Source organism: Pleurodeles waltl, chromosome 2_2 (assembly GCF_031143425.1).
Source record: "Pleurodeles waltl isolate 20211129_DDA chromosome 2_2, aPleWal1.hap1.20221129, whole genome shotgun sequence".
NCBI lineage: Eukaryota > Metazoa > Chordata > Amphibia > Caudata > Salamandridae > Pleurodeles > Pleurodeles waltl.
The window spans coordinates 854,280,433-854,303,548 of NC_090439.1; the positions used below are offsets into that span (position 1 = coordinate 854,280,433).

The following is a 23,116-nucleotide window of genomic DNA, read 5'->3' on the forward strand; positions in this document are numbered from 1 at the left end:
GACATTATCTGTATTATGATCTGCTGTGTATTTGCAAAGAAAGATCCTCAGGAGGGACATCATGCTCATTCGACAAAAGCCAAAGATGCATCGACAGCACTTTCTAACAGTCTTGTTTGCAGACATTTGCCAGGCAGCTGCATGATCATCCTTGCATACTTTTGCGAAGCACTACCATGTCTTGTCACTGGCACGCTCTCCTGGGTACTCTGCCTAAGCTGTTTTGCACAATTTTCTAGGTTAACCACCACTATTCAATTCCAACTCCCAGGGAGGTATTTTTTTCAGACTCATTCATAAAGTGAGTAATCAGCAGGCGGATGCAACCAACAGAAGAAAAAGTTAATTAACTTTGACAAATATATTTCTGGAGGATACATAAAGTTCCAGCAGATTCATAAGCATAAGGTCCCAGACATACAACCACATTTTTTGCTGTATTTGTTACTAATGTTATTGTCAGTTGCTTTCTGCATGCCTTAGTGGGCTGCAGAAAAACAGGAACTGAAGTCAACACACCAGTTGATATCTACAATAAGCCGGTGTGGTCATGTTGATAATAAGTTGAACATGCTGTGCAAAGCCAAACAACTCAAGGACCATATTAAATGTCTTGACTGGAGACCTAGATAAGTTTGGCACAATTTCTCTAATGGCACAGTGTGGGTCTGGGAAAACTCATCATGGACAGGAAATTATTTTCATATTTATTAATGAACTCTTCAAGATGCCGAAGGTGCAATTGGAACTACAAACTCTAAGAAAAAAAAAATGTTTCAAGCCAGCAAAGCTTACTCCATGCAGTTACTATGTACACTGTGTTCATGGTCACCTCACCACTAGGTCCTCAAGTGAAAGGCATATCATTCACAGCGAGCTGAAGCTCCAGACAAATTGTATGGCAGCCCTAAAAGCAACAGTATGAGGTGGTACTTTGCAAAAAAGCAAACCTCAAGACCTGAAGTGAATTAGAACCAGATGTTCATAGCCATTAGAAGAAAATGCATGACCAAACTGCATAATTATACGATCTGCAATTTCAATAACCACTTCAGATATTACAGGAATATAAGCCAAAACAAATGATCCATATTTAAGAGTTTTCAATCAAAAATACAGATGTCAGTGTTTTAAGAAACCTGGCTAAGGGAAACAGTGGGAGATGAAGAACTAAATCACTGGCAGTTGACATCTCCCAAAATCAAAACATGGCCATAAATGAGGAGGTTTAAAAATTATTCAAATTGACAAATTCCTGAACAGCTCCATTCCGGCCACTGATGGTGCCAATTCTCAATCTAAAATATACTGAGAACCATAACATGCCTTTTACAGACTTGCTGGAGCCACCAGACAATTATACAAGGCCCACTGTACAATATGAGAGCAATCTAATTTCAACAATGGTTGGAGCGGAAGTGAACTTTCTAGAAGGGCACAGACATTTATGCACACCAAGGATCCTCCAAGTTTAATAACATGAATTCAATAGGCAAATACTTAAATGCAAAAATGGAAAGGTCTTCAGACTTAAACAGAGCAGCAGAAGGAAGAACAATGTGCAGCAAGTAAGAATCACAAGACACCACTTCCTTCTGAAATGGCCTGGTCCTGTGAGAAATTGATTGCATTTTTCTTCGAGGTTGGAAATGAGGTAAAGCAAAATGTCTAAGCAATGGTAAACAGGGAGAGGATCTGCACCATGTCCTTTAATTATATAACCACTCACAGGTTTTAATGGCTACTCCCCTGGGAACCTGTGAAGTGTTCTGGAATTCATGCAAGACTAGTCTGCCCATCTGAGGTAGCTTCTGCTATTAAAAAAAACTGTTCAACCCAGCCACTGGTGACACAGCCAGAGCCTGGAAGAACACCAGCTACTTAGCAACACCTTGATCACCTACAGCCTCTACCTCTACGATGACATGAACTAGCCTTTCTCCATGTTAAGTTCAAAAAAGAAAAAAGAAAAAAGAAAACTAGTGTTACTTGCCAATAATCCTTCTGCTTAGCTATGGAGCAAATACATTTAGTTTGCTTGAAGTCTTAGGGTGGAGTAAGTTCTTGCCCAGCTCAGTGCAGGTAAACTGAAACTGATTTGAAGAAGTAAGCTCCCAAAATACAAAAGCATACAACACAACGGATCAAAGCTCCCCAATACTACAGATGCACGGTCTCTACTGAGGTATAACTAACCACAGAGAATAACTGTAGATGTTATTTTATGCCAATAATTATTTCTATTAAATATTACTGCATTTTCCTTTGTATTAGGATATTTGCATACAATCTCAAAACTTTACGGCCAGAGAACTCAGATGATTGATTCACATTTTCAGAGATTTAAGCCCAACCGAAAAAGATTTTGTAAAAGTCTGTGAACCAATGTCTAACCCCACACAAGCTTAATTTCAAACTACATTCCATGAAATCCTGTTCACAACCGCCCCTCTGGTCGCTGGGAGGCAAATCTATTTCCAATCATTGTAGAACAGCATCCGGTCAGAACAGATATGAATGTGTTCTGCTCCTACAAAGCCAACCCCCTGCCTACAGGCAGCAATCATTTGAGAAAACAAAAATGATAAATTTTCAGCAAACAAAAATCCACAACAGGCAGCTGGTAAAACATAAAACAATAGCTTCCAGACTAAGCCTAATCCAGTCTGCCAACATTTGTAATGCAGTATAGTTGTGGTCAGCCCGATCTTCCAAATATCCTCATGGCCTCAACACTATTTCTTTGAACACTGATGCAGGTTTAATTTTGTTTGCTATTTTTAAGAGCCAAAGTCTTTGGTGGCCTACTGAAAAAATTAATCACAACAAACTGAAACACTTTCTGCTTTGTGTTGAAGCGATAAAAGAAACCCATTTTACAGAGATGCTATTTTAAGAGGAAAACAAATTTGTTTCAGTCCCCTCCAATGGAAATCAAGTACACATAAAAGGCACATTATTACCTTCTATAATTTGGCGTTCCATCACTGCAGGTACTACACACTCAAAATCATCCACAATAGGTCAACAGATTCAATGTTCTAGAAAGGAATGATTGAATTAAAGGGAGCCATACCTATACATGATGCCTAAATTAGAATCTCTATGCTTTATTAAACTAATTCTTCCATCGTTACTTCGTTTGTGCTGGTTGGATACGCTGCAGATCTGTACAACAACTTCCCACAGGTCCTTTGCAGTTCGCCTGCTCTCTGGGCCTGAAAGTTCTTTACACGTTGCAGCCAAAAGCTGACCAAGCTAAAAACAGAAGAAAAAACACAAATATTTGTGACTTTAAAATGAGGGCAGCAAACATAAAAAATTATGTATTTTATTACTAGAGACATTTTGTGGTTGGGAGCTAAGATAAATGCTATCCATGTTTCCATTTACTACAAACTAACACAGTGGCGACACTGCAGTGGTAAATGAGGAAAAAATGAATGAACAGCTACAGATTTTCTGTGGAACATTTCATATGAGAATGCTAAATGCAACACAAATGCAAAAGACTATTGTATGCACTTCTGATAAGATTCCAGATACATTTTTCTGATGATCCTCCAACGGTTTTAAAGGGCATGTCAGAGTGAACGAGAAGCACAGGGAATAAATGTTCTCTAATTCCTGCTATTTGGGAGCAGATAATTGATTCAAAATGTGAGACCAAATGAACCATACAGTACAATCTGGACAACAGTAGTAGCTATTATAATATCTCACACAGAATTGAAACAAATGTACGTACCTGCTAAGCAATTATGCCTGGAGTGCTAGAACAGTGCCTGCCTTGAATCTTAAAAATATATATCTTTTGACTGTTGTTCTCAAGTGAAGAGTACACTTCTCTGTCGTTTGCACATCCATTTCAACATTAAACAATTATGCCAAATGGCAGTACTGTTTAAAGAAAAAAAACTTTCAAGAGTACATATAGAAAGAAGAAATAACTAAAAGATTACTGCATAAATAGTTGTAGTCTTTAAGGCATGTCATCCAACTACAGGTTTGAGCATAGAAAAGTTGATGCAAGTTTAAAGTCAGAAGGAAAGTGAATAAGAATCATTTTCGAAGAAATGTTACATCATCAAAAATCAAGGAGACTACAATAATGTTTTGGGCTATGTATTACTTGAAGGAATTTAAGTTTTCAGTATTCAATGCAGCAATGACTACATTGAAGCAGTCGCTCGGACTTAAATATTGCCAATCAACCAATTCATATACTATTTTGAGAGAAAGTAACAACTAGATGAGGAATATCTCAAGGTGAGTGTGTACCTAAACAAGATTGGGTACATCTGGGAATGTAAATGTAACCAAGTAATTTTCTCATCAATACTGTGTTCCATTCACCATGTGAGCACTTTATGATGCTGAACATGGATCATATTCACATGGAATGTGTTGTTTGCTTTATGAAGGTAAATATAACTGACTAAATCGCTAGTCTCTCCATCTTAATGTTACTATATGTACAGGGATGTAGAATTCCTATCATCTGACACCCAGTACATATTGTTTGGGGTCAAGGGCAACAAGTTTTCATGTTAATTTTGTCCTCTGGACACATAGGCCCTTCCCCCTGCAGCACAAACCCTTTGGCTGCCAATTTACAGGAAAGGGAACTGTCTGCAGTTGAGGTAATGTGTGTGTTCTTATGTTAATGCTGTTCGAACTTGTAGTTAAGGTTCATTAATGAAAAGCCTTCATTATTAAGAAGAGCACTGTAATCTAAATGTTTTAAGGTCGGACTGCACTACTGACAGTGGTGCCAGTAAAAAAGAAAAAAAAAAAGTGTACACACGTTTGAAAAGTTTAACAATATGAGGCTAAGTCTAATGCTCCCAAAAGCTTGTAAGCAAGAGGGATGATTCTTTGCTTTCAAAATAAAATGGCCAGAAAACTGGCAAGTAGGAATAAAAACGTTTCGCTACTATGATATTTTAGGTGCTACTTCTTTGAAGTGCCATTTTTTAATATGCTACTATTTCCAAACAATATCCCTAATAGAAAACAAGTGTAACTATTTTCAAAAAGATTATGGGAAGTATGAAAATAAACAAGCACTGGCAAAGCCAACCAATCTGCCATTATTTTGTGAGTCTTTTGGTTTTGTCAATGTGTGTCTTGTTTTGACATGGCTTCTCTAACACTTTATTGTTGCTGGAGCTTCCAGGACCTCACCATTGTAACAAACACTGGCAAAAGAAAAAAAAGTTTTTAGTCTCAAAAAGCACACATTGCCACAAGTGGCGTAACAAAGGCCACCCTCAGCACAGCACCTGCCCTGGGGGCCTCCATTATCTTTGCAGGGGGGCCCCCTCCAGTTTTGTTACGCCACTGATTGCCACAGTAGCTCCCGCCACTGAACAAAACAACTTTGTGTGCCAATATGCTCCTTGTGAAAAAGCAGAATGTGATCACTCAAAAACAGCCAAACATAGAGAGAGAAAAAGAAGTTTCCTAAAAACAAAATGTCTTTGTTAACGTCAGATCTAATTACTGACCCGATTCTTAAAGTCACAGAAATGCACCCATGATATATGTCTTTGAATTAGTGGCTTTCATGAATTCACAAGAACTTACAGAAGTAGACCAGTAAATCGTACCCTAGAAAATATTGGTGAACCGTACTTTAGCACGAGCAAATATGCATGTGTAGATTTCCTCATGTGAAAATCTATTGAGCATTTACAAGTTCACTTTCCCTCCAACCCCTTTTCTCCCCAACCCTGGAGGAACGTCTACTACTGCTACTGTCAGGAGTAAATTTCCAACCTTTCTCAAGGGAAAAAAATTAGAGAAGAGGTGGTGAAAATCTGTAAAACATGCAAGTTAGTAGGTTTGCAGACTCAAAGGCTTTCCAGCCCTGGAACTGTTGCATACTGCTTCCTCCAGCCCCAGTATGTACATCTGTGGAAAGGTGGCAAAATAAGGAAGTTGCTATAGTAGGGATTGAAATTGCAAGTATTCAAGCCCTACTATCAAATCAAATCATTAACATTTATAAAGCGCGCTACTCACCCGTGCGGGTCTCAAGGCGCTAGGGGGAAGGGGTTACTGCTGCTCAAAGAGCCAGGTCTTGAGTAGTCTCCGGAAAGCGGAGAGGTCCTGGGTGGTCCTGAGGATGGTGGGGAGGGTGTTCCAAGTCTTGGCCGCCAGGTAGGAGAAGGACCTCCCACCCGCCGTGGAGCGGCAGATGCGAGGGACGGCGGCGAGAGCGAGGCTGGTGGAGCGGAGAAGACGGGTGGGAGCGTAGAAGCTGAGGCGACGGTTGAGGTATTCGGGTCCCTTGTTGTTGAGGGCTTTGTGTGCGTGGGTGAGGAGACGGAAGGTGATCCTTTTGCTGACGGGAAGCCAGTGCAGGTGTCTCAGGTGTGCAGAGATGTGGCTGTTGCGGGGTATGTCGAGGATGAGGCGGGCGGAGGCGTTTTGAATTAGTTGCAGACGTTTCTGGAGTTTAGCTGTGGTTCCAGCGTAAAGGGTGTTGCCGTAGTCCAGGCGGCTCGTGACGAGGGCGTGGGTCACGATCTTTCTGGTGTCGGCGGGGATCCAACGGAAGATCTTTCGGAGCATGCGGAGGGTGAGGAAGCAGGAGGATGATACGGCGTTGACTTGTTTGGTCATGGTGAGAAGTGGGTCCAAGATGAAGCCGAGGTTGCGTGCGTGGTCTGAGGGGGTTGGTGCGGTGCCAAGGGCCGTGGGCCACCAGGAGTCGTCCCAGGCGGTCGGGGTGTTACCGAGGATGAGGACTTCCGTTTTGTCTGAGTTCAGTTTCAGACGGCTGAGTTTCATCCAATCTGCGACGTCTTTCATTCCATCTTGCAGGTTGGTCTTGGCGCTGGTGGGGTCCTTGGTGAGGGAAAGTATCAGTTGAGTGTCGTCGGCGTAGGAGGTGATGATGATGATGCTGTGTTTGCGTACGATGTCGGCGAGGGGGCTCATGTAGACATTGAAGAGTGTTGGGCTGAGCGAGGAGCCTTGTGGGACGCCGCAAATGATCTTGGTGGGGTCTGAGCGAAAAGGTGGGAGGTAGACTCTTTGGGAGCAGTTGGAGAGGAAGGAGGCGATCCATTCCAGGGCCTGGCCTTGGATCCCGGTGGAGCGGAGGCGGGTTATTAGGGTGCGGTGACAGACGGTGTCAAAGGCAGCCGAGAGGTCGAGGAGGATGAGGGCGACTGTTTCTCCGTTGTCCATCAGGGTTCTGATCTCGTCTGTGACTGAGATGAGGGCGGTTTCTGTGCTGTGGTTGGCTTGGAATCCGGACTGAGAGGGGTCGAGAAGGTTGTCTTCAAGGAAGTTGGTAAGCTGCTTGTTGACAGTCTTCTCTATGACTTTGGCAGGGAAGGGGAGGAGCGAGATGGGGCGGAAGTTCTTCAGGTCGCTTGGGTCAGCCGTAGGTTTCTTCAGTAGGGCGTTGACTTCAGCGTGTTTCCAGCTCTCGGGGAAGGTAGCAGACGAAAACGAGGTGTTGATGATGGTCTGGAGGTGCGGGGCGATGATGTCGTCGGCTTTATTGAAGATGAAGTGTGGACAGGGTTCCGAGGGGGCACCGGAGTGGATGGAGTTCATGGTGGCTTTGGTTTCTTCTGTGTTAATGTGGGTCCAGGCGTTGAGGGTGATGGCTGGGGTTGTGGGTTCTGTGGTGGTCGGCTGGGTCTGGTGTCCGAAGCTGTCGTGTAGGTCGGTAATCTTACGATGGAAGAAGGTGGCGAGGGAGTTGAAAAGGTCTTGTGAGGGAGTGATGGCGTTGGCGTTGGAGAGCTCTTTTACGATGTTGAAGAGTTCTCTGCTGTTGTGGCTGTTTTTGTCCAGTCTGTCTGTGAAGAAATTCCTTTTGGCGGCGCGGATCAGGTGATGGTGTTCGCGGGTAGCGTTCTTGAGGGCAGTCATGTTGTCTGCGGTGTGGTCCTTACGCCAGGCTTTCTCGAGGGTGCGACAAGTTTTCTTTGATTCCTTAAGGGTGTCAGAGAACCAGAGAGGTTTTTTGGTGTTGGACTGTCTTGGAAGGCGTTTGAGGGGAGCGAGGTTGTCTGCGCAGTTGGTGATCCAGTTCGTGAGGCTGAGGGCTGCGTCGTTGGGGTCGGCGGAGAAGGTGGGTTGGTTGTCGATGAGAGTGGAGAGAAGCTGTTCTTCGGGGATTTTGTTCCACTGTCGACGTGGGATGGGTTGTGTGCGGAGGTGGCGAGTTTCGCGTCGGAAGGTGAAGTGGACACATCTGTGGTCGGTCCAGTGTAGAGCGGAGGCGTGGCTGAAGGATACTTGTTTGCTGGCGGAGACGATGGGGTCGAGCGTGTGTCCGGTGATATGGGTGGCATAATCAGAGAGGCTATTATCAGAGCTCTTAGATAATGAGATTGTTGCCATAATTTGTCGCTGCAGTACATGGCACCAAATGGACAAGTAGATTTTTTCACAGGACAAGTAGATTTAATAAACAACCTGTCCGATGGACAAGTAGATATTTTATTAAATTCCTCACCTCTGCTGTATCTATCAGGTTGGGGAGGCATTTTGTAGCTTTTCAGACTTCATCAACACAATTGATATGGCTGTGTTAATTCTAAGCAACTTTGACATGTTTTGGCATGTATTATGCAATACGAAAGGGATGTCCCAACTGTTACTCCCTTTTGTTTCCTTTTATTGCTGTCAGCCTGTACAGCCATAACAATTACAAAATTACAGATTAAAACACAGTAATTTAAAAGTGGTGATAAAGTATGCAATATATCAAATAACATCTATGGTTAATCAGAGTTCAATTATATGCAGACAGTCCTTGCAACACCATGACAAATGAAGCTATTACAGAATATGGCCACTAATACTCATAACCTTCCCTTATCACTCATAAGACTATTAAGCTAGTGGCTCTACTTATCCTAAAGCTTACATTCTGCAAATACATAATCTATTTAATCTACATAGGCCCAGTCTGCCAGAGCCAATTTGTTGATAGTGAACAGAAGTGACCCCAACCATAATATCACTATGGTCTGCCTACTCAACTGTTCTTATAATCTGTGATCTTAATAAACTAAAAGTGATAAAAACTATACAAAATGTAAGGCTCTTATTTTCCATGCTTCATAAATATATGCTGAGACAGCCAGCACAACATCTTTGCCATCACTGCGCATGACAGGCCTTCAGCCTCCTTGCAAGTCCTGACACTATGCTTTCTAAAAAGTGGACATAAAAACAGACGGCACGAAGAAATTATAAAGTGGCATAGTAGAAGAAAGTAGACAAGTGTTTCTTGGCCCCCCAAGAGGCACGGACAGCAGTCCAACCTCCCTGTCTCAGCAATGTGCCATTTGTTAGTCACTGAGGTCACTGGTAACGGGCCCATGTGAAATTTGAGGTACAGGGATCTTTTGTCCACCGGGTACAATGTGTCGATAACAGTAGCCGGTTTGCATTCTGGGTTAAATGATAGGTAACGTCTTAAAGGGCCAGATGAAATGAAGAGCATCTGTGTTTTGTGGACCCAATAGGCCCTTATTACTGCAGGAAGACTGTCCATCCTAATTTTGTCTGGCTGTACCCAGAAATCTTCTAGATCCTGGGCCGCCAGTGTTGTTGCGACATGATTAAACCAAGGTAGCTTTTGAAAGCTTTGAAGTTTCATGATGTCTATATATGGTGTTAGATCCTCCTTGGACCAAACACGGAACCAGTAACTTATTGGTGCCAGAGCCGTGAGGTCTTCGATTTTCATCATCTGTAAGTCTATTCTTATGGCATCCATTGGGGTGCCACGGCCTTGTTGGAGTAGGTGACGAATAAAATGGTTTTCAGTTATTTGCATGTCTGGGATCTTTTTAAAGCCACAGATTTCCACACCTTACAATCTTACAGCCCTTGCTCTCATTTTATATATGCTAGTATTGCATGTGTTACAGAGTGGTTCCCCACGGCTACGGCAAATCTTGATACAGGTCCAGCTTGTTGGATTAAGGTGACATTGTTTTTATGTGCCTAGGGATTCCAATTCATTTTATCCTCTACCCGACAACCCAAATAATTGTAGGTTGTGACACGATCCAGCGGCCTGTTCTCAACCTTGAAAGTTGCCTGCAGTTTCAGTTTTTGATTAAGAATCATGTACTTTGTTTTACGTACATTTATCGGCAGATTCTTGGAAGTCCTCTTAGCTCTGTATTAAATGATGCATTGCTACCTCAGTTCATGCTAGTAGCACAGCATCGTCCGCAAAGAGCAATATTGGTATACTATTGTTTGCAAGTTTGGGCACATCTAGGTTTAAATTCTTCAATGTTTGATTGAGATTGCATCTAAATGTTCTCCCCTGAGCTTATGAGGGAAGATCTTCTTTTTATATTTTAATAGTTTCTTGTATTGAGACCTACAGTCTAAGAATTGTTGCTCATTTCTCTTGCGCTGATTCTGCAGAGCCTGTGAAAGGGACTTTAATTTTAGGCATTTGCTGTTGAACCACTCTTGATTTGCTAGCGGGATGTTTCTATCTATCTTATCACTTTCCTTTGACGTTTGTTCCTGGAGATCATTGCATTTTTGCAGCCAGAGAGGTGCATTGTCACTTGGCATGTCTAAGATTGTAGTGTGCAATACGTACCAGGTTTCACTTGGAGGGAAGTTGTGGAGGTCACCCTCAACTACTGATTGAATATTGTTCCTGTTAGCCCTCAAGGCGATTGTTGGGCGATTTCCGTAATGCGCTGAAACGGCTTTCAGGTGATCTGTACCTGGGTGCGTCATCTTCAATAATAATGGATCGTGGTCACTTTGAATCCTGGCCTCAACCTTCATGTCCCTGATGTAATGCAAGGCTTCGATGTTAATTGCTATGTAATCAACTGTACTTTGCCTCCTACCAGCTTGAAATATGAAATTGGGGGCTTTGTCTGAGTTAGTTCTTCCGTTTAGAGTACACATTCCGCATTCAATAGAGGCCTCGAAAATTAGCTCTGCTTTTTTTTTTTAGCTTTGGCATCGCTCTATGAGGGGATATGGAATATTCCATGCATTATCTTCTTCGACAGTCAACTTGTCCCCTATTATGGGATGTGGATTGGTGTTAAGGTCACCGCATATTGACAGAACGTTAATGCAAGCCTGTGATGAGCGCCCGCCTCTAGCTCCAAAGGGTCGTTCTACCTGGGCTTCTGCTCTTTTCCTTAAGATGTACTCTTTAAACAGTTGCACTCCTGGCTTAACTTGGGCCATGCTGGAGGGAGGAAAGTAAACATTCACTAGTTCGATTGACCTTGACTTGTTTGCCATTGATAGAGCATGCATGTTAATACTTAAAACGGTATGAGTTACTGAGAAGTTTTCAAGTAGTGATGTTTTAACCCAGATTGTCAGGCCCCCAACTGGCCTGCCTTTGCAAAATTTTAAAGCCGGTATATGGTAAGAGCAATAACCATCTAAATCAATAACATTTACAGACCAAGTTTCCTGGAAACAACTGACATCTTGTTGTTGAATGAATTCTGACCAGTCCTTGTCCTTAGTTTTAGATTTTAGACATGCAAATATTCCAACTTAGAATTTGTAATGGCTGTCTCATGTTTCCTTTTATTATCGCAGGGTCCATTATTTGCTACCCACTACGCTGCTGTTGTTCAACCAGCAAGATTTGGGCTTGTGAATCGGCTATTTGGCGAGCAGTCTTTTTTGGCGTAGTAGCTAACAACATTATTTTGAATTTGAGAAAAATGTGTACCTTAGGAAACACAGGACTAGCGTGGGAAGCACCTTCACTCAGAGTCTGGCCGGCCTCTATGTCCATCATCTAGAGAAAGAGAATCCTAAACCCACCAATCCATACAAAGACAACATAATATCGTGGAAAAGATATACTGATGACATTGGTTATCTGGAAAGGGGATGAGACACAAGTGGTGACATTTTTAGAGTGGTTAAACAGACAGGACCAGTTCTTGAAATTCACTCACACAATGAGCAAGGAACATTTAGTCTTCCTGGATTTCAACATTATAGCCACCAATGGTGCTAATAAAACAACCACCCATGAAAAACCAACAGCCCAAAACTGTTTATTCCTATTTGATAGTGCTCACCCACCCCACTGGAGAGAGAACCTACCATTTGGACAATTTCTCAGATTGAGAAGCAATTGGTCAGAGATATCAGATTATAAAAAAGAAGCCCAGAGTCTAGCATCTAAACTGGAGGCTAGTAAATACCCCCTAAGATTAATCAACTGAGCCATGAAGCAAGCTCGAAATAACAACAGAGAATCCCTTCTGGACACCCCTCCCCAAAAAGAGAAGAAGGAAAGACCGATATGTATCACAACATTTAACATAGCCTCCAATCAAGTAAGCAAGATCGTCAACACACATTGGCACATCCTCAACAGTGGCTCATTAAATATTCCCAAACCCATGTTTTCACATAAACAGGGAAAGGGTCTTAGAGACATGCTTGTACCCCCCCCTGCCCACGCCATCTCTGTAGTAAACCAGAAGATAACAACTATCTACCATTACCCACAGGACATTATCCATGTGGGAACTGTAGTGTGTGCCATCCAACAAAGGTCACTAAACAGGTCACCTTTAACAACCGCACAACATGGGACATTAGAGATTTCTCCAATTGTAACACTCAGCGAGCAGTATACATGATCACTTGTCCATGCAACCTACATTATGTGAGGTTGACCACCCGCAAGGTTAGGAGTCGCACCATAGTAACCTGAGATGTGGACGGGCTACGACTAAAATGTCCACTCATTTTAAAGAGAAAGCACACACAGTGGAGGATTACCAGTAGGTTATCCTAGAACACCATAAAGAGATTGTGAGTCTACAATGTTCGAAAAAAAACAACAATGGGTTTATAAATTACAGACACACCAATTTGGCCTCAACAAAAACATACCTTGGAGCCAGCTGACGAAGTATTAACATCACATTAATCATTAGTCATTAACCATTAGTCGGATATACACCTCCTGAAATGAATGGTATACCTAGGCAGCGCAAAATGTCCTATGTTTATCTCATTCCTTTACATTCCATTGTGTCACAAAGAACAACAAACCCTCAACAATAAATATTAGCCACTCACATATACGTCACCATCACAGTAAGAACGGTACGAGTAACCCTTCATTAAACACAAGAAAGAAACTCACAAACAATTATCAAAACGATATGGGAATCCCCAGTTCTGCCTCTGTAAGCCCATGAAGCCCCAATGACCTCAGTGTAATTACAGGCGGACACCCCTTCGTTCATTCAGAGGCCGCCATCTTGGGGAATTTAGCGGTCTAGTGTTGCACACTTTAGCATGCCGAAATTCCAGAGCTGCTGCATATTTTAACTCGGCTCCCATGTGAGCATTCAGGTTTCAGACCGTGGGGTGGTGAGCATTATGTAAAGAGTGGGAGTGTTGCTTTGAGGAAGTAAGTGCTTTTTGAACATTGTTTACATGGCGCTACAGATACGGTAAGATTAATAGATTCTAAAACTTTGCCAAATCTTTAGAGTGTGACTACAAGCACACACCCTCCCGGAGGAGCTGTGATATCAGAATCCAAATACTACTGAGTAAGTTATGCATGCACCACATGTGTGTGCTGTTTGGTGTGTTTCACGTGTTTACATGTTTAAAAGTTTTAAATGTATTATGTCTTGTACTGTTGATTGTGGGAGTACTTTAGTCTCAGTCCTAATATTCACGAGTGGGGTGCAGTTTGCAAATAGGTGGCACCACACCCACAAACAACATATATAGCAGGCCATTACAAATGGGGGCTATGATAACTATGCCTCTCTTATATTTCCACAGGTGTCAATGACAGACACCATAAATTATAGGTATCATCTTAGGACACCACATTAGTAAGGTGAATTGCACCATATCAGAGAGCATGTATTATTTATGTTTTCATTAGTCCACCTTGGCCCTGAAGAGGAGCCTAGGGGTAAGGCTCCGAAACATGTAGAAATCAGGTACATTACATCCCCCACTTCTGCAGCCCCTTCTTAATAATAGTGCCTCCAAGAGATCTATTAAATCATTAGAATTACTAGGAGACAGGTATTTTTTACTCACCCAAGACCCCACCACTCCTATCCCTCCTGTGATTCACATTGACAAGACTACATCAGTGCTCCCACGTATCCGGTAGGTCGTAGCACGCTCCTCTCTGTAGCGGAATGGGAAGAAACCCAATGATGAAGCATGCCACCAAGGGGTAACCCTGGTGGGTGAGGGTTTTTCTAATAGGAAAATCCTTTTTCCTGTCGATCGTGTGGTAGTTCTGTTAGCCGGGTTTCTTTTGTAATGTTTTATAGGCTATAAGGAGGACAGATCCAGCCCCACAACCTCCTTCTCCCTCTTTGTTTTTGTAGTTGCTAACAGGCAAAACCTCATTTTGCGCAAGTCTGGCCGTTGTGGGAGTGGACAGAAAGAGCTAATTGCCCCCTGCAAAACTGAGCCAGGTGATTCCAAGATCTAACTGAGAGCAGATCGCTGGTTATACGTTGTGCAGACCCTGCATTGAGTTTACGAGGTGGATGATGTTACTCCTGTTTAGTATGTCCTGGCTCCCTCTAGAAGAGTACTCTGGGCATAACATCATCGGCGCTTCCTGTTCGTTGCTTCTGCCAGAGTTCATCACTACACTCTTAAGCCTTTCTTGAGACTGACTTCTTTGGGGCCTAGGTTTGTCTTGAGGATTGTTTTTGGTGTCAGATGCAGGCCTTGTTGAAACCGGCCATGCCCTCTCATCCGACTGCTGGGGGGGTCTTGCCTGGCTGGTATGTTCATCGCGCAAGTCCTTGTGATGATGGTTTATAGAGGCAGGAGCCATGGATGTAAAATCATTTTTGTCGTTGCCCCCACGAATAGTTGTGTTTACACTTGCCACTCTATTCACAGGTTCGATGTGCTTTAGTTTTAGTTTCCCCAAGTTAGTTTTAGAGTTGAAAAACGATGTACACTCGAGGCTGGTAAGCACTGTTTGCTGTTGCAATTCGCTGCCCTTCCACCTTTCACAAGCTTCATGTACTTGGGCTAACTGGTCTGTTTTAGTGTCTATCTCATCTTCGAGGGATATAGCTCTTGAGTAGCATAATGTCTGGTATGGCATCTCCGATTCCTGTGTTGTACTCCCTATTCTGTTAAACGGTTCCTCACTTACCCTGTTTACCATTGTTTCCGTAGACTGGCCAATTTCCATCCTCTCCCTTTTTAAGTTCTCATGGTTGGGTTCTAGGCCTGTCCAGTATCCAGTGGGAACATGGTTGATGTGGGAATGGAGGACGCGACCTTTATCACACAATAGACCTCGGTTTTTGTTCAAGAAATCAACGTTCTTTTCAGGCATTGGTCCTGGAGATTCTATCAGTATACAATGCCCCTTGTTCATTTGGCAGGCAACATTTTTCTTATGGGGTTGTGTTGTTTTTTGGTTGCACACTTTTGACTGCCCAGTTACAGATTTTTGATCTTTTACAATCTGCCTTGTTTTGTTCCACTTAGCGTTTTTCCCTGGTTTTTGGCCTTCCCCTTTGGTTGCCACATTGTTCCCTGGGACTTCCTCCCTGCGACAATAAGAGTATCAGTTACAGCAGTAGGTACTCCAATCGGTTCTTTGGCGATGCCATCTGAGTGTCCTCCAGTTTCCAGACTGTCTGTGGGGTCCACGAATTGTGGGGCTTGACTGGGCGATAGTCTACTTGGTGATATTGTGAGCTCAGGGCCTGCAATGGGAAAGTTTTTAAGGCTGTTTCTGCAGTCCTCAATGAGGTCGTTGATGGCATTTGGGACTTCCATTAATTTCTCTATCAATGGGCCGCATAATTGCTTTTCTTTCGATTTGGCTGTCGTCTGTTGTCTTAAACTTTCCCTTACGGCACCTTCTACGAAGACCCTTCTGTGATCTATGTCCTTTATAGAGGCTGTAAATTGGCTAGTCAGTTTGAGTTGCAAGTCGAGTTTTTCGGACTGGGTCATGAGCGCTGCTGCTTTTGAATCTAATGTTGCACACATGGTCTTCATTATGCTAAGTATTGGTTAGTCCAGTGGGAGATCTTTTCCGTACTTCATTGAGCTTTGAGCCTGGGCCATCACGAATTGTGTGTCTTGACCTTCAGATTCTCTCCCGCCCTTAGCCTTGTCGCCCCATAGTGTGTTTACATCCTGGAAGTTCAGGTCATCAGATGTTATGCTATCCAATTGGGGGTCGATGTTACAAATCGAATTACCAAAGGCGAAATTATCGAGTGAGGAGAAGTTCTGGCTGGGTGATCCTGGGTCCAGTCTGATCAGTCTGTCCTGTCTGTCCGGAACGAAATTATCCATTCCACTCCTAGATGAAGGAGAAGAATGGGTCTTATTATTTGAGTAATTGGTGAGTGAGCTGACTTGGATCCCTTCCCAGCTACATTATGGAAGTTTACCATCTCTAGATGGATACTTTCTGACTTCGTTTGAGTTGTCTGGACTATCTGAGGTAAAATCTCAGGTCCATGGGGACCTTGTCGCCCCGTGTATTTGTGAGGAGGCTCTCGGGTCTGCCCCGGGCTCTTCTTTCCTTCTCCAGATGTACTACCCTTAAAGGGTTGTTCACCGTGTAATGCCGGAGAGACATTCTCCGACAGGGAGGCGGCCCTTACTTAGGTAACTACACTGTGGTTTAAGTAATGGAGATTAATCTGGCTACCGGGCTACTGTTTCACCCTTCTCCGTTTTGTCAAAGTCGACATGTGGCGTGGAATGCAAAGTCTATTTCTGTTCAGCGATCACAAACAGTTGTAATAATTAGCTATGGTGTTTGCCCAGAATATCTGTTTATCGGTTAGGGAAGAAGAGGCCATTGGGTTCTGACTGAGAACTGTCTGATCATAGTTTCTGAGGCTCTTAATTCTCTCCTTTTCCGGTCGTACCTTTATTCCCCATACATGTCTCCTTGTCGCACTTATGGAGTCGCCCGGGCTTGTTTCTCTTCCATCTGTATCACTCCTCAGTGCTTTTATGCTCCTAGTGCTGTCTGTTTTGCCCTGCTCTACTTCGGTGAACAGGGTGTTTCCATTGCCCCAAGGGTCGGTGGTAGTAACACCTGTGGGGCTGGAAGTCGGACCAGTCCCCCAGGTCTCACCCTTGTCCGTTTTACACTGGCTTCCAGGTAAGAAGCCCCACAAACTGGGCTCTATTTGCTCTGCAAGCTCTGTGGTTGTTATCATGTCTCCACCGTCCACGTCCGGCCCCCTCCACCTCATCCAGACCCCCGGAATCCTGGTCAATTTGCAGCTATCCTGTAACGTGTTCCTGTTCTTGTGCTTGCCCCTCCTTGTTTCTCCTTGATCACCCCCTGGTTCCATACATCCTGGGAGGTCGAGCTTATTACTTTAGCTGAGGAGCCCAGAGTATCCCCTAAAAATGTCTCTGATGCAGGTTGGCAGTGGGCAGACCAACGAGACACAGCAAGCTGCACCAACCTAATGCTGGCCGCTTCTGCCGTGCCCTGCAGCCTGAGGCTCTAAGCCTGCCTGCCAGCAGTCGACCCCTGGCCCCGACCAGCTCCAAGCTAAGCTCTCAATGCCAGCAGTCGGTGGTCTCTCAGCATTCAGTTAACTGACTGCTTATCCGGGGCAAACACGCTTTGTCCCGCACCTCTCAGTGCGTTCTCCTCTGGGCCTCTAGTCCTTTTGATCCCCTGGTGCCGGACCCATGCCAACGAGGGGTCCACTCCAACTGCAGAAGGGGTGCGCAGCACTATGGGGGGGCAAGGTAGACAGGGCAAACAAGATGGGGGGCAGAGCAGGGCAGCTTACCTGCTCACAGATTTCCTCCTCCGGTAGCGTCAGCTGGCTGGCTTGTTCGCTTGCTTGTTAATTGCGCGGCCTCCTCCTCCGGTTGTTGGGTCAGGTTGAGTTTTGGGTCACGCACTTGGTCGTACCGAAGCATCAGCACCCCGGGAGCCGGCAGCAGTACAAGCTGGCACCAATGAGGCAGGGTGCTGTTGCAGGTGTGGTGCCACGGCCTTACGCCTTACGTCTCCCCCCCCCACTCCTGCTCCTCCTGCAGCAGTGTTACGTTGCAGAATCACATCTCACATCTGTGCCTAGTCATTCACGTTACAGTAGATCTGTTACTCAAATATTTCTGGAATAGTGAAAGTCCGCTGAGCTATCCCAATTCAAAAGGTGTTTCTGGATACTGTGTCATAGCCCTCCTCCATCAGTGTTTAGGCTAGACATTTAAAGTGTCACCAGTACTCTAGAAAAAACAAACCAACTAGGTTTCAAGATTAAGCAAATGCATTTAACCCCCCTTTCTTTTTGGGATACACCTGGCTTTGTGATTTGGAACGGTGTCACAGTTCAAAACTGATTGATCTATCCAAATTCATACATAACTCATGATTTAAGAACTAAGTTATCTAAAGAAAAAATAATCGGCCAGTGAATAGGTTTACTGTGTAAGGTCTGAAGATTGTGGAGCCCTTTCTATAAAATTATCTACCTCAATAATCGCTTGAAACATTTTTTGGCTCTCCTTTTTATAAAGCTCATTAAAGCTTATAAGTCTTATAAGAAAGTAACCTTTAGTATAGTATCATGGCGGGAGATGAAGAAGTAGGGTAACTGGGTTGAAAGACTTAGTGTACAATTTTCAAATTCTCAAGTCTCTCCACATATGAAATAAAAAAATAAAACAAAATTGGTAGGCCAACTCAGAAGGGTAGGACAATCTGTTTTCTTTCTGTAGACATGACCTCACTATCAGTGGTTACAGTAATTGCATCCTTTGTCCTATCACTGTGGTGATACAGTTGCACATCCAAAGTCCATGTAATATTTGGAAGCAGTTTGAAGTCAATTGACAGGAAACCCCAAAATCCTTTCCAGATGCTGGTGCCATCTGATATATCCATTCCCATCCTGATTTCTGTCCTTTTTACATAATAAGGAATTTGGACTGTGTTGTACCTGAGCTGTGTTATTCATCCATAAAAGAGAACTGTATCAAATGTATTTGCATTTATTTAGCTGTTATACACAGAGAACAAATCCCTGTGGGTAACAGAGCAGTTTTGTTTTGTTTAGAAAATGACAGTTTTGTTTCTTCTTCGACATAAGAACACATTTGTTACCTTTTGTTTTCAAAAATACAGTTTTGTTCTGTTTCTTTTAACCAAGAACAGTTGACTTCTAACACAAGAAACAGTAAAAAAAAAAAAAAAAAAGACAAATAGAAAGCTTGCACCAAATGAATACACTTAAAAATAAAAACGTGAGCAATGTCAGCTGTGAACCCATGAAGGAACACTGTCAGCACACCACTTGTTACATCCCTTCTTATAGACATACTTTATTTATCCATAATGTCTGAGCATGGGAATATAAAACAATGATTGCAAATAGTTGAAAACAATATCAGACCACTTAGAAGGGAAATAGAACTAGGACCCAATGGAATACCAACAGCAATCTTTAAAACAAAAACAAACATTTGGGATTACAGTTTACTTTACAACACAGTGCAGGCACTACAATCGGTAGATGTCCCAGATTCATTGGGTAGACTCCATATTAAATCCACAATATAAAAGTGGAAATGTATATGACCCTATGAACTACAGATTTACGGTATGCTGAAGAATTGGTCAAAGAAAAACGTGTTGTCATTCTACCAAACTGGCTTCAAGCCAAAGTGCAATACATTAGACAACAACCTTCTGATCGATGCGAGTGCACAATATCAAATGGAGGTTAAAAAGCAAAGACTATTTGTCTGTTTTATAGATATTAGCAAGGCTATTGATGGGGAAGATGGAGGGTTAGTGTGAAGCAAGCACAGGACAAGTGTAATTAATCCAACTCTGCTTAGAGCAATTCGTGTGATACACTAACAAACTTGGGTCTAGGTCAAGTTCAGCCATGAAGGTCCTTTGTTGGTAAGATGCATACATACGAACAAAGCACTGAAAAGGGTTGCATTCCTCGTCCCCAAACATGTTAATGTATATGTTGTAGACATAGGTTCATAATTAGGCAAAATCATATTCTAGTTATTCAGAATGCTGATGATACTGTCATTTTGGACAGCAATTCTAAAAACATGCATTGCTAACAATGAATTGTTACTTAGAGTAGAGGCAATACAATCTTAGCCAATGACATTACTTATATTTAGAGCAACCTCTGAGTCTGGCTAACTGCATTTAGATTACACAGTTGTCACTTAGACAGATACAATTTCTAAAGTAGATCTTTCGGATTTTGCACGTTATAGATAGCAGTTGAGGTAATACAGTCTGTCAACCTCCACAATAGGAAAGTGATTGGGCTGTCCAGATGTAATAAGTAGTATTCACTGGAGGCATTTAAACTCGGAGGTCATCAAACCAAGCACGTTTGGTTACAGTTCAGTAAAATTAGACATGGCTTGGCGAATAAGGCTTTCTTTTTAAAGTGGTGTTGTAAATTAAGAAAAGATTTGGTAGAGCTTTTTAATACAGTAAAAGAATTTGAGGAACGTAACACTGCACAGTACAGGTTTGTGATCACATGGGTTTATTTGAGTTGGATTTAGTAAAAACACTACAAGCAAGATTTTATGATGATTAGTGTATTATGTTTTGGCGGGGGGATTTTTAATAATACAGTTTACTGTTCAAAGCTCAACAGTGGAGTTTGTGCCCATTTTTGTTAAATATTTCCGTCTGACACTGGAGGACAAATACCTCATTTTGTTAGCAAGAGTCATACCAAATATTGTTTGTACTGATTGCAGGCATTAGCTAAAATTCTTTATTTTAAAAGTCAATGTTGTGTTTCCTTACTATCACCCAGCTCATGTAAAAAAAAGGCTCAACTCAAGCAACATTCGATAATCAACTGGATTGTGTGCTTGCTGTGTGTATGGCAGCATGAATTTCTGAACAATTCTTTAAAAGAAAATTGTGCTAATCTGAAAAAAAAAAGAAATAGCGGCTAACCCATGGACAACATACTTCGTAACGTGTAAAAAACATTAATATGCACGTGAGGCTTCGCAGAATATGAAACAATGACGTTTATGTTTTTTTTTATTTCATTATTAAATCAAGATTTTCAGATTAGTTACAATTTTCAGGACAGAATTCTCACGATACCTACTCATTTCTTATTAATTTAAAATGTATCAATCAAATCTAGAACCAACTACGGGCTCAGTCTTAAGATATAAAATTATTAGCTTATGCTTACTTCAAATTCAAATGTGGGAGTTCAGAGGTAATTGAGTCATCTGTCCTGGTGGAGGTGACAGCAGGCTAAGACAACAAGCATCAACAACTTCAATCTATTTGTTATACCTATGCTAAACTTTACACTTGGAGAGGAGATACTGGTTGCGGTCTGAATTCCTTACCTATGAAAACTGGTATGCACCATCCTGCTAATGAGTCAGCAATTACCTCAGCTTTGTGTACCGAATGGTGCAAGGTCATAGCAGGCTTTGAACAATCTCATGCATTGGTCCCGAAGCCTATTTCATCTATTAAGACAGGGTGTTTCTGATGGTGTTTGGAAGGTGGCTCACAGCTTCCTTAAGGAGGACTCTTTTCAGGTATGCCGTGAAGAATGCAGTAATAGTAATTAATAATGAATGTGTTACAATCCCCACTCACCCCATGCCACAGCTGAACAAGGGCAGTAAAGCATGACCCCACACTACTGACACATTCAGACCTTAAAATAGTGTCTATCCCATATTGATGCTGTACATTCATATTAATTCATTCTGTTGTAAAACTGTATTTCATGTACTAGTGAAGAAAAGAGGAATTTAAAAACATCCAGTAGGCATTGAAAAGTAGGAAAATATGTCTCATAATACAAACATTTAAAAGTTATAACACTCTCTGAAAGCATACATTATTACATGAAGCTACATTTAAATACTCTTACAGGAAAGCCAAATTACAATAACAAACTACCTTCACATAAGGGTTATTCTGGACCAGAGACACTGGAACATGAAGGGTTAAGTAATCATTCTCCCGCCAGTTCAACAAAAATGCAACACATTCCTCGGATATGACTTGTCGAAGTGGGATATCTAAAAGGACAAAAATGTAAGAAGTTACTAAAGAATAATGACACCTCTTAATATCTTCTGAGCTACACGCAACAGAGGTTCCTTAGACTCCCATCATACAGACTCCTGAGGTGCCCCAGCCACAACATAGTGGTGCAAAACATCTCAAAAGTACATATAAAATAATCTGCAAGGTATACCAGAGTGAATGTCAATACCACAGTGTTCAACCACCAATGTCTCCCAATACCTTCATGGCATGGTTATCACTATTCTTACACATAGAGGGTGCAGTCAGGGAGATGGTTGGCATATATATCTGAGAACAGATTATAAGGTTTAACAGCAAAGAGATACTCTGGAACAAAAATCAGTTCAACACCTGGTATAGACCCATGTGTTTTAATATTTCCCCACATGAGACTGAAAAGCCTATGACAAGCACAATTTCTCTGGATTATTTTCTAAAATCAGTATAGATTTTCATCGAAATTCCTTTGCACCTGCTGACATCTTAACCACACGCCAATCCATAATTATAATCAGATTCTGAGTGATTCCTTTTACTTTAGGCATCTTTTTATTTCCTTTTTCATTGGCATAATATATGTTGCCTACAAGACACCCTACTACTGCTGACTTGGTTACTTTGTGGCCTTTCTTCATAGATTAGTAATAGTTCAGAGGTTGCATCAATATATTTACTGCAGTTCTTCCATGTAGTAGTTTTAAACCCTTTTAATCTATAGATGGTATAGAAGGGTCCCCATAAAGCTTCTAAGGATCAAATTTAGGATGTGTCATTTAACTCACTTTAGCAGCATGACATTTAATACAAGGCAAATCAGCTGTGAACATCTGTATGTCACATACTTTTCAGGCAGACGTTATCAATATTAGAAGAACTGTTTACCAGGCAAGGTATACAATGCCTTAAGAGCGCACTGACTTAAAAGGAAAATGCATTAGATGGGAAAGTATTTTTTTTTTACCATACGGGAGGTGGTAGTTTCAATCAGGGGAACCTTCAAAAATTCGGTTTGGAAAAAATGAGTCT

At 42.3% G+C, this 23,116-nt stretch overlaps 1 protein-coding gene across 1 annotated transcript in view; it reads right to left on the bottom strand.

Annotated features, from left to right (window-relative positions):
* INTS8 (integrator complex subunit 8) overlaps positions 1-23,116 on the bottom strand; it is a 629,314-nt gene that overhangs the window by 232,868 nt on the left and 373,330 nt on the right. Inside the window, exons 17-18 of the mRNA XM_069220496.1 lie at positions 21,959-22,080; positions 3,077-3,258 (exon numbers count right to left, since the gene is read on the bottom strand). Of these exons, the coding sequence (XP_069076597.1) occupies positions 3,077-3,258; positions 21,959-22,080 (304 nt within the window). The remainder of the gene's footprint in view (positions 1-3,076; positions 3,259-21,958; positions 22,081-23,116) is intronic.